Source organism: Pteronotus mesoamericanus, unplaced genomic scaffold (assembly GCF_021234165.1).
Source record: "Pteronotus mesoamericanus isolate MK-2021 breed Mesoamerican mustached bat unplaced genomic scaffold, CSHL_Meso_final contig_221, whole genome shotgun sequence".
In the NCBI taxonomy this organism is placed as follows: domain Eukaryota; kingdom Metazoa; phylum Chordata; class Mammalia; order Chiroptera; family Mormoopidae; genus Pteronotus; species Pteronotus mesoamericanus.
Genome location: NW_026555092.1, coordinates 20,438,085 through 20,451,156, shown reverse-complemented (window position 1 = coordinate 20,451,156; position 13,072 = coordinate 20,438,085). Strand labels below are relative to the sequence as shown.

General features: G+C 39.7%; 1 protein-coding gene across 4 annotated transcripts in view; it reads left to right on the top strand.

Moving 5' to 3' along the window:
- Positions 1-13,072, top strand: part of EFCAB14 (EF-hand calcium binding domain 14) — a 38,123-nt gene that overhangs the window by 17,046 nt on the left and 8,005 nt on the right. Inside the window, exons 4-8 of one of the 4 annotated variants that reach the window (XM_054572179.1) lie at positions 1,308-1,406; positions 6,820-6,930; positions 8,169-8,270; positions 9,308-9,499; positions 11,427-11,513. In XM_054572179.1, coding sequence (XP_054428154.1) covers positions 1,308-1,406; positions 6,820-6,930; positions 8,169-8,270; positions 9,308-9,499; positions 11,427-11,513 — 591 coding nt within the window. The remainder of the gene's footprint in view (positions 1-1,307; positions 1,407-6,819; positions 6,931-8,168; positions 8,271-9,307; positions 9,500-11,426; positions 11,514-13,072) is intronic. The other 3 variants (XM_054572181.1, XM_054572180.1, XM_054572182.1) reach the window with 3 other exon arrangements.

Genomic DNA, 13,072 nt, shown 5'->3' with positions numbered 1-13,072 from the left:
AATATTTATTGCAGTACTGAGTGAAAAATGGTTTGACGCTCCTGAACATTTTTCTCCTAAAGGGAAAGAGAAAGACGAGAACCCAAGTTCCCAGGCTCCTCACTAGACCCTCTTGTTGAGGACACACTGCTGTTCATTCCCCTCTCAGAGCTCTGCTTAAATTTTTTCATAGTACTTATTGTCTGATACTTCTTTTTCTCTCACCTTCTACTATGATGTAAGCCCCATGGAAGCAAAACCTCATGGTCTTGTTTGCCAGTATCTCCACAGTGCCTACAGCAATACCTGGCACAGAGAAGATGCCAAACATTTGTTGGAGGAAAGAATAAGGGACTAGGTTTACTTTGTCTAATGTAACAAGTGCCCAGAAACTGTAGTTTATTCTGTGGTGCCCTCTGAATATAATTGCTATTGGTAGACCTGTGTCTTCATACTAGCAATTGGGACAGGAAAGTAGTATGTAACCAGGAACCTATGAAGAATGTTTTGAGCCACACTGCAAGGCTGTTGGAATATGACCTCTATAGCCTGAAATTGATTATTATACAGATTCCCCTAGTCCTTATCCAAGGGAAAAGTCCAGCTATTTAGAATTCTACCCCTAAAGAACAGAAGGGAAGATACATTTTATTTTGATTCAATTCCTATTTTAATATATTCAGTGCATCAGTCAGCGAGTCAGTGGGTAGTCATTGAGCCCCTTCAGGGTACAAAGTAGTGCTTTGATTGAGCTAGTGAGTTTGAAATATTAATCACATTGTTAAACCAAAAGTCAATCCCCAAGTAGTTGAAAATACTGTTCAAGTTGTAAGGGTACTACAGTTCCTGTAGACTATATTTTGTGATGATGGGCTTTTATGTTCCCACTTGGGCAGGAACAAAAGTTCAGTAAATAACCAAGGTGTTATTTTTTACCAAAGTGAAATCCTTCAGGGGTCTTTGATCATCAGCTTTCTTTCTGTCCAATTGTTGAAGGATTGTGTTGTAATCATTGTGGTAATCATCTTTTGGGTAATTTAAGATTTTTGGATCTTGTAGCTGCCAGCAATAGGGTAAAGAATAATAATTGCCTTTCCCTCATTGGCACTGGTGTGTAAATTGGGCAGGGAAAGAAGGAGTATTGTTGCTGCCTCCCAGATCTCCAGGCTATTCATGGTATGAACTGAACAGGGTATAATGTCTGGATCACAAAAATGCATAAAATCCAACGGTGCCTTGATATTAGCATCAAATGTAGCATTTGTGAAGGAAGCACTCACTGTGCAAAGTCTGTTTTCATTGTTTGTTACTCTTTTTTCCCCCCCCAGATTTCTCTGTTGAATTCTGCAATAAACCACCTCAAAGCCAATGTTAAGTCAGCGACAGACTTAATTAGCCTGCCTGCCACTGTAGAGGGACTTCAGAAGGTAAATACTACATGTAGGCACTGGAATTAACCTACTGCTATAATTCTCCCTTCTTAGACGTTTTCTTTGAAAGCCTGGCATTTGAAATCACCTGCTCCAGGAGGGCAGCAACAAAGCATATCACGGTTTTCTAAAGATTTCAGAACACCTCTGGTTTGGTCTGGTTAGTTGGGCCTTTACTTTGCAGGAGGTGGCTTTAGCTCTGGTTTACGTGGGTTTGCCCCTTTTTATTTGGCTGTCTAAGTCCCAGGATTGCTCTGCTGGGGCTCTTACGTTAACATATGTGGGTTTGCTTTTCATTCATCATCCTTTCAGTTTATCATCCACAATATCTTCATGAAAGTAGACAAGTTACACATAAGAGTTGTTCTAAATTACTATTTATTTCTAAATTACTATTTATTTTGTTTTTTAAAAAGATAATTTGAAGAAATGCAAAAATTTAAAATTCAGAATATGATAAGTGCTGGCAAGGATATGGAGCAAAGGAAACTTTCAAACACTCCTGCTAGGAGTATAAATTGGTAAAAACCATTTTGGAAAACAATATATATTACCTTAAAAAGGTAAGGTGCACATCCTCTAAGCAGTTCACTCTAGCAGTTCAGCTTAGGCTTTAGGTCCTAGGCAAATGACAGTTCGGAATTTCTATTTATTTGATCCCTGATATTCAGGCCTAGACCAGGAGACAGTGACCAAGCAGATGAGTAGCACATAGGGATCTTTAGAGCTGGGTGAGGAGAGTTAGTAGGAAGAAGAAGGAGCCTATTTTGAACATAAGCAACACCAGCCCCTACAGCAGGAAATGGAAGAAGGGATTCTGGAGCAAGGGAATCAGATCTAGAGTCCTTAACTTATAAAAGTTAGGGTGTAACTTCTGGCCAAGATGGAGGCATAAGTAGATACACTTTGCCTCCTCGCACAACCAAAAGAAGGACAACGACAAATTTAAAAACAAAAAATAACCAGAAATGCCAGAAAATCAAACTGTATGGAAGTCTAACAACTAAGGAGCTGAAGAAGAAACATTCATCCAGACTGGTAAGAGGGGCGGAGACGGGCAGCTGGGGCGGAGAGGACGTATGGCAAGGCAGAGGCTGGCAGATCAGGAGGTCCCACATTTGTGTGTGGATAAACCAGAAGGAACTACTGTGGAACCAGACAGACTGGGCAACCCAGGGTTCCGTGATGGGAAAAGAAACCCTCAAAACCCCTGGCTGTAAAAACCTGTGGGGCATGCGGCAGCAGGGGAAACTCCCAGCCTCACAGGAGAGTTCGTTGGAGACCCACAGGGTCCTGTAACGTACACAGACCCACCCACTCGGGAATCAGCATTAAGAGAGCCAGATTTGCTTGTGGGTAGCGGAACGAGCCACTGAAAGCTGGCCGAGAGCCAGGCAAGCAGCATTGTTCCCTCTCAGACCGCTCCCCCACCTACAGCATCACAACCCAGCCACCTGGGTTGCCCCGCCCTGGTGAATACCTACGGCTCCGCCCCTTCCAACATAACAGGAGTGCCGAGACAAAGAAGTATGGCCCAGATGAAAGAACAGATCAAAGCTCCAAAAACAGAACTAAGCAATGAAGAGACAGCCAACCTATCAGATGCACAGTTCACAGCGCCGGTAATCAGGATGCTCGTAGAAATGGTTGAGTATGGTCGTAAAATGGAGGAAAAAGTGAAGGCTATGCAAAGGGAAATAATGAAAAATGTACAGTAAGCCAACAGTAAAGGGAAGGAAACTGGGACTCAAATCAACAATTTGAAGCAGAAGGAAGAGATAAACATCCAGCTGGAACAGAGTGAAGAAACAAGAATTCAAAAAGGTGAGGAGAGGCTTAGGAACCCCCGGGACAACTTTAAATGTTCCAACATCCGAATCCTACGGGTGCCAGAAGGAGAAGAGGAAGAGCGAGAAGTTGAAAACTTACCTGAAAAAATAATGAAGGAGAACTTCCCCAGTCTGGCCAGGGAAATAGACTTCCAGGAGATCCAGGAAGCTCGGAGAGTCCCAAAGAAATTGGACCCAAGGAAGCACACACCAAGGCACATCATAATTAAGTTACCCAAGGTTAAAGATAAGGAGAGGATCTTAAAAGCAGCAAGAAAAAAGGAGACAGTTACCTACAAAGGAGTGCCCATAAGACTGTCAGCTGATTTCTCAAAAGAAACCTTGCAGGCAAGAAGGGGCTGGGAAGAAGTATTCAAAGTCCTGAAAGGCAAGGATCTACATCCAAGATTACTCTTATCTAGCAAAGCTATCGTTTAGAATGGAAGGACAGAAAAAGTGCTTCCCAGATAGTCAAGTTAAAGGAGTTCATCATCACCAAGCCCTTATTATATGAAATGTTAAAGGGACTTATCTAAGAAAAAGATCAAAACTATGAAGAGTAAAATGACAACAAACTCACAACTATCAACAACTGAACCTAAAAACGAAAATGAAACAACCTAAGCAAACAACTAGAACAGAAACAGAATCGCAGAAATGGAGATCACATGGAGGGTTGTCAGTGGGGAGGGGGAGAATGAGGGGAAAAGTACAGGGAATAAGAAGCATGAATAGTAGGTACAAAATAGACAGGGGGGTGTTGAGGACAGTATAGGAAATGGAGAAGCCAAAGAACTTACATGTGCGGCCCATGGACATGAACTAAGCAGGGGAGTGCTGGAGGGAGGCGGGGTGCAGGGCAGAAGGAATAAAGGGGAGAAAAAAAATGGAACTGTAGTATCATAGTCAATAAAATATATTTAAAAAATAAAAAATAAACGTTAGTGTATGATAACTTTGACTTGATTACATGCAAGGCTCCATAAATATAAATTGTCTCCACTAAGGAGAACTTCCTAAGCCAAAAACAAATAAAACTTGCTGTTTTATAGCCACACTTTGTGTGTGCTCTGTCTCCATAATTTGCTATTTTTCCAATATGGTCATGTGCTTATAACTTTTTTTTGGAAGGAGGGGGATTATTTTGTTTTCTTTTGTTTTTGTTTTTTGTTGTTAATAGGTTTAATTTACCTTATTTTTCTTGTATAAAATTATGTATTAGCCACAGCTGGAGCCTGGGTCCTCTGCACAGAAATTCTGGTGTCAGTCTTTACAGGATGGTCAGTTAATCCCTGATAAGGAGACACGGTGAACCCAGTCTCTGTTCAGAGGCCAGGGTGAGATAACTCTAGGTCTTGGAGATGGATCCAAGGTGGCCTTGGCAAAGTTACCCAGGGTGGCAGTGCAGCCCCTGGCTGAGCTGTAGCAGTTACGATACCAGCCGTCAGCAGCAGCTCCTTGGGCACAGGGGCTGGGAGGAGGATTGTTAAAACCATTTTGATAAGCAGTTGCAGTTTCATGTAAATAATACCTGTTCATTATAGGAAAATTAGAAAAGTCAGGTAAATAGACTGATGATGATGATAATACATTCTTCAAGATTTTTTCCCTATTCTTATAACTTTAAATAAAAAAGTAGGGACAACTTCGATGGGGCCAAATGCTTCTTGCCAGTGTTCCCAAGTAGTAAGTGGGAAAAAGATCGGCCTCTGTAGGTACCCTTTAGCACAGAAGGAACTCTGGCAGTCTTGCATTAGTAAAGGAAACTGGTTTATTCTTGCATCCATTAATTCAATAATCATTTGTGGAGCTTTTTCCAGTATGCGCCAGGCACTTTGCAGTTGCTGAGAATACCAAACAAGAGCTTACTATCTTCTTACATTGTGATGGGGTCATACCCAGCCAGTGAGGATTCTCTAACAGATGTCTTTGAATTCCCGTAGCTTCTGTAACAACAGAGCTTGCTTAGATAACATTCCCGCTTAGAGAGTTCTACCCAGTGTGTTGCAAATCAGTGTGTTTATAATGTAATGTATAAATAAAACTACTTTTATTACAAGCAGTTCAGTTTTGGAGTGATCTAACCTCAGTGTAGTTGTATACTTTTTTTTTTAGTGTTGAAAATATCATCTCTTGTTCTCTTGGATTCTTTGCTGTCAGTATAAGAGAAAAGTCCTTGGTTAAAAATACTAATGTGACATCATAAAATTTTCAGTCTATATTAATAAAAGGCCAACACCCCCCAAACAGTAACATTCTTTTGGGTGTTCCCTTAGGGCAGGCCTTTTTAAAAAGATAGCTTCTGAGTCATGTTCCCAAGTCCCCAGTCTACTTGGGCTCCTTAGGTCTAATGAAAGCAAAGCAATTAGCTACTAATACCTAATTCTCCTTACTAATTGCTGATGGGACTCTAAAGTAGAAAAAAGAAAAAATGCTGCCAGATGGAATTTTTTCTCCATCTCTGCAATGCTGGTTTTCCCAAAGCCAAATGTGTTCCACCCATTTTCACTCAAAAGCCATTGCTTGCTCCTAACCCCATGGCGGTCTACAGTACTAGCTCTGGCTTTCTTCCTGCTTATGGCAGGGGTAGGTAGAGGCAGTTTGTGGGAAAACCTTATCTGTGTGGTTTTTTAAGGAAAGCTTTTGTTTTCCTCTAGGAAAAATCCTTTAAATTGGAGAAATTGCTGATATATATATATTTTCATATTCCTGTTAATTATGTCACTATAAGCTACATGAAATTCATAATTTGAAGATGTTTGAAATAATTAGTCACTGACTTCCATTCATCAGTGTTTAATGTAAAATGAAATCAATGATGTCTACACTCCCACCAGAATCACTAAAGTTGAAAAGACTGTGGGTACTGATATTGAAGATATGGAGTAACTGGAATTCTTAACACTGCTAGAGGGAATATAAAGTGATATAACCATTTCACAACACAGTTTGGCAGTTTTTTTAATAAAGTAAGCATACACCTAACATATGATTCACCATTCTGTTTCTAGGTATTGTGATGATCAGAAAGCATATGGAGAAGGGAAATGAAAGCATATGCCCAAATAAAGACATGTACATGAATGTTTATAACAGCTTTATTTTTTATTTGTAGTAGTAAAATACTGAAAACAACCTATATGCCCATCAACAGGTAGATAAACTGCAATGTATCCATACAATGGAATGTTACTCAGCTGTATGCTGAGTAGCAATAACACGGATAAATTTTAAAATAATTATACCAAGTGAAAGAAACCATATAAAAAAAGTACATACTCACTGCTTCTATTTATATGAAATTCTAGAAAATGCAAACTGATACATAGTGACAGAGAGTGGATCAGTGGTTGCCTGGGGACAGGGATGGAAGAATTGCAAAGGGACATAGGGAAACTTGGGTGTGATAGATGTGTAGTATCTTGATTGTGGTCATTGTTTCACAGGTGTATATGTGTCAGAACTTATAAAGGTATACATTTTGAACATTGTACATTTTATTGTGTATCATTATATCTTAATGAAGCTTTTGAAGTTTTTTAAAAAGGAAAACACTAACATTACTGCATGTTTCTGTTCAGAGTGTAGCTTCCATTGGCAGTACTTTAAACAGTGTCCATCTTGCTGTGGAGGCAATACAGAAAACCATGGACGAACACAAGAAAGCCGTGGAGCTACTACGGAGTGATATGGTAAGGAAATCTGTAAATGGTATGGAAAGTTAGCATACTCCTGCCTACTCTTTTCTCTGTAATACTAATGGTGCCCACTTTCCATTTGTCTAAACAGACCCTACTATGAACCTTTTTAAAAGATTCAGTCGGCAATGTTTTTTTGTTTTTAAGATTTTATTTATTTATTTTTAGAGAGAGGTGGAGGAAGGAAGAGAGGGCGACAAACCTCAATGTGTGGTTGCCTCTCACGTGCCCCCTCCTGGGGACTTGGCCCTCCACCCAGCCATGTGCTCTGACTGGGAATCAAACTAGTGACCCTTTGGTTCGCAAGCCAGCATTCAATCCACTGAGCCACACCAGCCATGGTTCAGCTGTGTTTATTGCTATTTTTAGAATCTGTAAATTAAGGAGTCATGATGGATAAAATTAAAATTAACATTTGCAAATGTACTGGAGGAGATACAGAAATAAGATACCTGAGGACAGAATGGGTAGGAAGGAAAATGGAAGAGAGGGAAAGGGAAGTGGGGAAGTGTCTCAGTTGTTTATTGCTACATAACAAATCACCCCACAACTTAGTAACTTAAAACAATGCTTTTATTTCTCACTATTCTGTGGGTCCAGAAGGTGGCAGGGCTCTAAGGCTAGGGAATGATGAGAGGCCAGGTAAAGGGGGCTCTAGAGGATGAAAGATCATCTTGATCAAGCTCTCAGTTGAACGCAGCCATATGTGTGACCTCAGCCTGCACCATGTGAAACAGAACACCCCCACCCCTGCTGAGCCTCGTCAAGCCACAGAATTTGGAGAAATAATAAAAGTATTGTTGTTTTAAGTCACAAAATTTGGGGACAATTTGTTATGCAGTAACAGATAACAGACAGAAACAAACCTCTGCAGTGGTCAGGGGTTGTTTTCAAATGTCTCTCAGTGCTGTGCAGAGTAGGCTGTGTGCAGTCATTCAGAGACCTGAGTTCATCTCCTAGGGTACTAGCTCCATTCAGGATTGATGGAGGGTGAAAAGGATAGCACAGCCTCTGCTGCGTGCTGGGGAGATGAGTTATATATACTTGAAATTGGGACTGTTCAAGGTATACAAAAGTTCCCTAGCTTCTCCACACATTCCTAGCTCTGCCCCCATGGTGATTCATCTGTGGATGTCCCCTTCGAGAAGCTAGATGGTTCTGGGACCATCCCAGGTGGTTAAGTAGACTTAGTAATTACTTATTGCCTATACTAACCTCCATTCTATTATCAGAATCAGCGCTCCTTGAAGACCAGTGGAAACAACCAGATTATTCCAACACCTTCAGCTCCATCAGAACTTGACAATAAAACCCACAGTGAGGATTTGAAACAGGTACTTTTTGTCTCTGGCTTACCTCCCTGTGACCAGAATGGACTGGAGGGAGCCTCAAGTTTATGTTTAGTGTGTGGTGCCTCAGCAGGCATCTTGTACCTATATTTGCCTGCCTGAGAGCCAAGCAGTGAGATGAATGATGCTGTCTTAGGGATCCAGGATGCTGTCCTATCTCTTGTTTGGCAATCTGCTTTTTTCCCTGCATGTTGCTCAATGGAGTAAATTCCTTTTCACATCTTGAAAGACAGAATGACCAGAGTATCTTGAAATTCTTTATGAAAAATAGCAATCTGGGCAAGTTAAAGATGGGTGGATAGCAGATTAATTCAAAGTGATGGCTATTTTGAGCCACAGTAAATTCTAAGAATGGTAGAAAGCATATCCTAGAAAATCAAGATTCTCTAAAGACTAAAAACAAGGAGGAAAAAAGGAGATTGAGTTCAAAATCACATTGAAGAGAATAAAGGAAATCTTCACAAAGAAGAATTTCTATCCTGAGTTTAATGCCCTTTAAAACCTATAGTCATCATTTCTATTTAAGTAGTAATCAGTAAGTAAAGGATGCCAATAAAAATAATTGAATCCTGTACTAAATAATGCACTACTTGTTATGGTTTTGCTACATGAGCCAATTCAGTAATTGGTATTGTTCCTAAGGTAGTTTTGTTCTGACAAATTAGGTTAATGGACGTCTCAGTTAATAACCCAGCAAGCTTTCTTAGCCAGCAGGTGAGGTAAACATTGGGAAATCAATTCCCAAGCTCTCAGCTTCCTGGGACCAGAGAGTGAATCATGTAGGTAGTCCTCTTCCCTCTTTTCCCCTCCTGTCTAGCTGAGGACAAACAATTCCAGAGGGAGTAAACTGGGAGCAATTTAGAGTAGAGGGGCAAAGCAGAGACAGATGATCAATGATCTAAACCAGGAAAAGGAGTTTACTTCAGTAACTTGACATAATAATGGTTGTTCAGTGCTGCTGGCCTGCTTGTCTAGCATACATCTTTAGCTAGATTCTACAACTTGATTTATTTCCACTCCAGGATATCCTGTACCTTCACAACTCTTTAGAGGAGGTAAACAGTGCCCTAGTGGGGTACCAGAGACAGAATGACCTTAAAGTCGAGGGGATGAATGAGACAGTCAGTAATCTTACCCAGAGAGTCAACTTCATAGAAAGAGATCTGGTTGCTATGAGCACGGTAGAAAAGCAAGCAAACCTGTCCTTCAGTGTGGTAAGCCTTTTCAGATCTTTTCTGACGTGTTCTGTGTTCCACAGTGTCTTTTGTCTGTGCATGGATGACGTTCCACCACCTTTTCAGTCTTCTGACATATTTGAGAGGCTACCAATTATATTGTATTTAATCCTTGTCTCCTCCAATCCTTATACTAGCTCTTTGATATGAATGGTGCAGGTGGTGTTGGTCCCGATTTGGAAGGGAGATATAGAGAAATTCAGTTGCTTGCCTGGGACTCACCACAAGTCATTGCAGACATGGCAAGCGTGCTATTATGTTACCAGTGACCCATCTGGTAGGGAAGCTTTGGCACATATTTCCAAGTGAGGTCTTGTTGATCTTTTCTAAGTTATTAAGGGCGGGAACAATGACAATGACAATAACCGAAAAATCATTTACCATTTCAGTAAGCCAGAACGTGGCTTTCAGATTTATCCTGCTTCAACTGCATATTAAGGGAGTATATTTGCATATAAAGTCAGAAAAGCCATTTAAAACAGGTCAGATCTGACCAGCTCCTCAACTTAAGAGATCATTGAATCCAGCCTCTCATTTTATATATGAGGAAACCAAATGACCTCTAACTCACCAATGCTGGCAGATTGTGTGGTTTACTGGTTTTGATATTATTATATGTTTCTTTAATCACCTTTCTCATATACCTTGTGCTAGGATCCATGTGGATTTTTCTTAATTAATTACTAGAAAGCGAGAGGAAGAGAGGGAGAGAAACATCTATGTGAGAGAAAACGTCCATCGGTTGACTTTTCTACATGCCCCAACCAGGGATCAAACCCACAACCTAAGTATGTGCCCTGACCTGGAATTGAACTAGTAACCTTTCGCTTTGTCAGATGACACCCAACCAAGCAAGCTACACTGGTCAGGACTGGATTGTTTTTTAATAGTTGCAAGCAAGCCTCACCCTTAAAGATTTCATACTGCACCCTGGCTGGTGTAGCTCAGTGGACAGAGCTTCAACCTGAGAATTGAAAGTTCACCAGTTCGATTCCCAGTCAGGACACATGCCTGGGTTGTGGGCCAGGTCCCTGGTTGGAGGCATGTGAGAGGCAACTGATCAACGTATCTCTCATATTTCTCTCCATCTCTTTCTCACTCCCTCCCCCTCTCTCTAAAAGTAAATAAATAAATATTTCATACAGCAAAGACAACCATATATAGAGAAATAGGAATGAAATACAGGAAATTGTACTGTAAATTCAAGTAACCACCAAAGCTGGAAGCAAGCCCACAAGTAAAGTTGAACTCTGGCACATAGAAAGCAGTGTTTGACCTGGCTCTGCCACAGTGGAGCCTTGGCAAGTTGCCTTGACTTGGCTTTGAGGGCAGAGTAAGACCTGTTCCCTCTCCGGCTTTACTGGGGTATGTACTTGACTAGCAAGCTGCAAAGATTAAAGGAGCCTTACTTTAAAAAGCCCTTTTGAACTCTGCTAAACTAAGCAGGGGCTAGGAATTTTGGACGATGTGATGAGTATTAGGACTCAAAGGTTTGCAAGGCTTATTGTGAAAGGTTACCATCCCAAACTTCCCCCGCTGTCCCTGTTCTCCCATTTTATTTTTCTCCAGAAAAGGAAATTGTTCATAGCATCCTCTGTCTTACTGTTTCTTCCAATAGTATCATATCCAGCATGGTTCTAAGTTAAAGTTCTCTCTCTTTATACTTCAAAGTTATAAATTTTGTGAATGAAAGAACTAGACTAAGCACCGTGTTCACCTTCGTATCTCAATGGCCTTTCTCCCTCTCTTCTCTCATTCTCGTGTTTCTTTTGAAAGTGTCCTGAGGTTTTTTAAATACTTTTAAAAAATTTTTAAATAAGTTTGACCAAATTCTTAAAAAGTGCCAGATGTTGTTTAAATTTTAATATTGCCTTTAATCTTCTCTTGTTCTTTTTTACCCTTTAAGATACATGATAGAGCTGCCACTTTGAAAAGAGAGTCTTTGTATCAGGTGACCAGCAGAACAGATACAGTAAAAACCCAAAGTATAAAGGTAAATAATAGGAAGCTTACTTTAAGGTAAAGATAAGTGCAACAGCATCTTTGTGCTTTTTGAACTACTGCTTCTTTCTCAAAAGGAGCACTGTGGTCTCATTTGCTAAAACGTCAAGACAAAGTAATTACTAAATTAGTATATTGAGTAAGTGAATACTTTATCAGACACCTAACTTGTGCCCATGCACTTTGCTATGAGCTGGTGTGACCAGAGTGAGCACGATAGACACGTGACCCCTATTCTGGTGGAGCGCAAAGTCCATCAGTTAGATGATCATTAACACATGATTGAGCACATAATTAATCATGAGTATGAAAAATGCTAGAGAAGAAAAGTGTAGAGTATGATGAGGGCATTAGCAGAGATCAGGAAGGCTTCCCTAAGGAAATGACTTTTAAACTAAGACAGGAAGTTATCTGTACTAATGATGGGGAACAGTGGCCCAGATAATCTAAAAATGGTGTCTAATCTAAAAATTATTTTTTATTTTTAAATTTTAGTTTCAGAACTTGCATAGTCCATTTAAGCCTCAGCTAATTCCCTTGACGTAGTATCTTTCTCTTTTGTTGTTCATCCCAGACATATTTGTCAAGATAAGCAAACTGTGATATACTCTGATATCCTAGGAAAGAAAGTTTGTTCGCAGCATTCTCTGCAATACTATAAAACCTGGGCTAAGCTAAAGGAAAAATAGGAAAATTGTGACTGAGTGGCTAAAATACCATTTCAGATGCATACTACATTTGACAAATTCAGAAAACATGAGGTTCAGAGAAAATGAACTTAGAAATGAACCATAGTATAAGCAGTTTTCAATGTAATACTCTCCATCTATATTTTTCTTCCTCAACAGTTTTGTAAAATCACATATATTAAAATGTTAATGCTTTATATACTAGGCTTTTGTTGTATTTTCTAACTGCTGCAAAGAGAATTTTTTTTATGTTTTTTTTTAATTTATTTACTTTTTAAATACATTTGTCTCTGCCTCCCCCCCACCTCTTTCCCTTGCGAATTTTTTAAGAAAAACCTCAGCTGCAGAATGACAAGAAAAATTTAAGAGCCAGATATAAGTGTTGAAAACAAACAAAAAAATAACAGGTAGTTACTATTGGAAAGTAGTAGTGATTTCAATAACAACTCAGTTTTTTAACAGTAAATATCAGATTAAAATACAACTAGTACATATTTTTGCCTAAATTTCTTGGGTTTACTTTCAGACACTTTGTGTTTTTTAACTGCCATCTCAGTGTACTAGCCCATTTGTGCTGCCTAATCTAAGCATCCTAACCAGGTCTAATTCCTCCTTAGCATAAATTCTTCAAGCATTTAGGACCCGGTTTTATTTACATATGTCCATATATAAGCTCCCTGAATAAACCAAGAGTGATCTACTATACAGTAACTATTAGGGTAGAAATAAAAACAGGAGAGAAATAAGTAAATATATATTGAATAAAAGAAACATGTAATGAGTTGATATTCTAATTAAACCTAGGATCAGGACCTTTCGCCCTAGTCTAAGCAGTTAGCAGCTGGCCTCATAGAAACCAGAT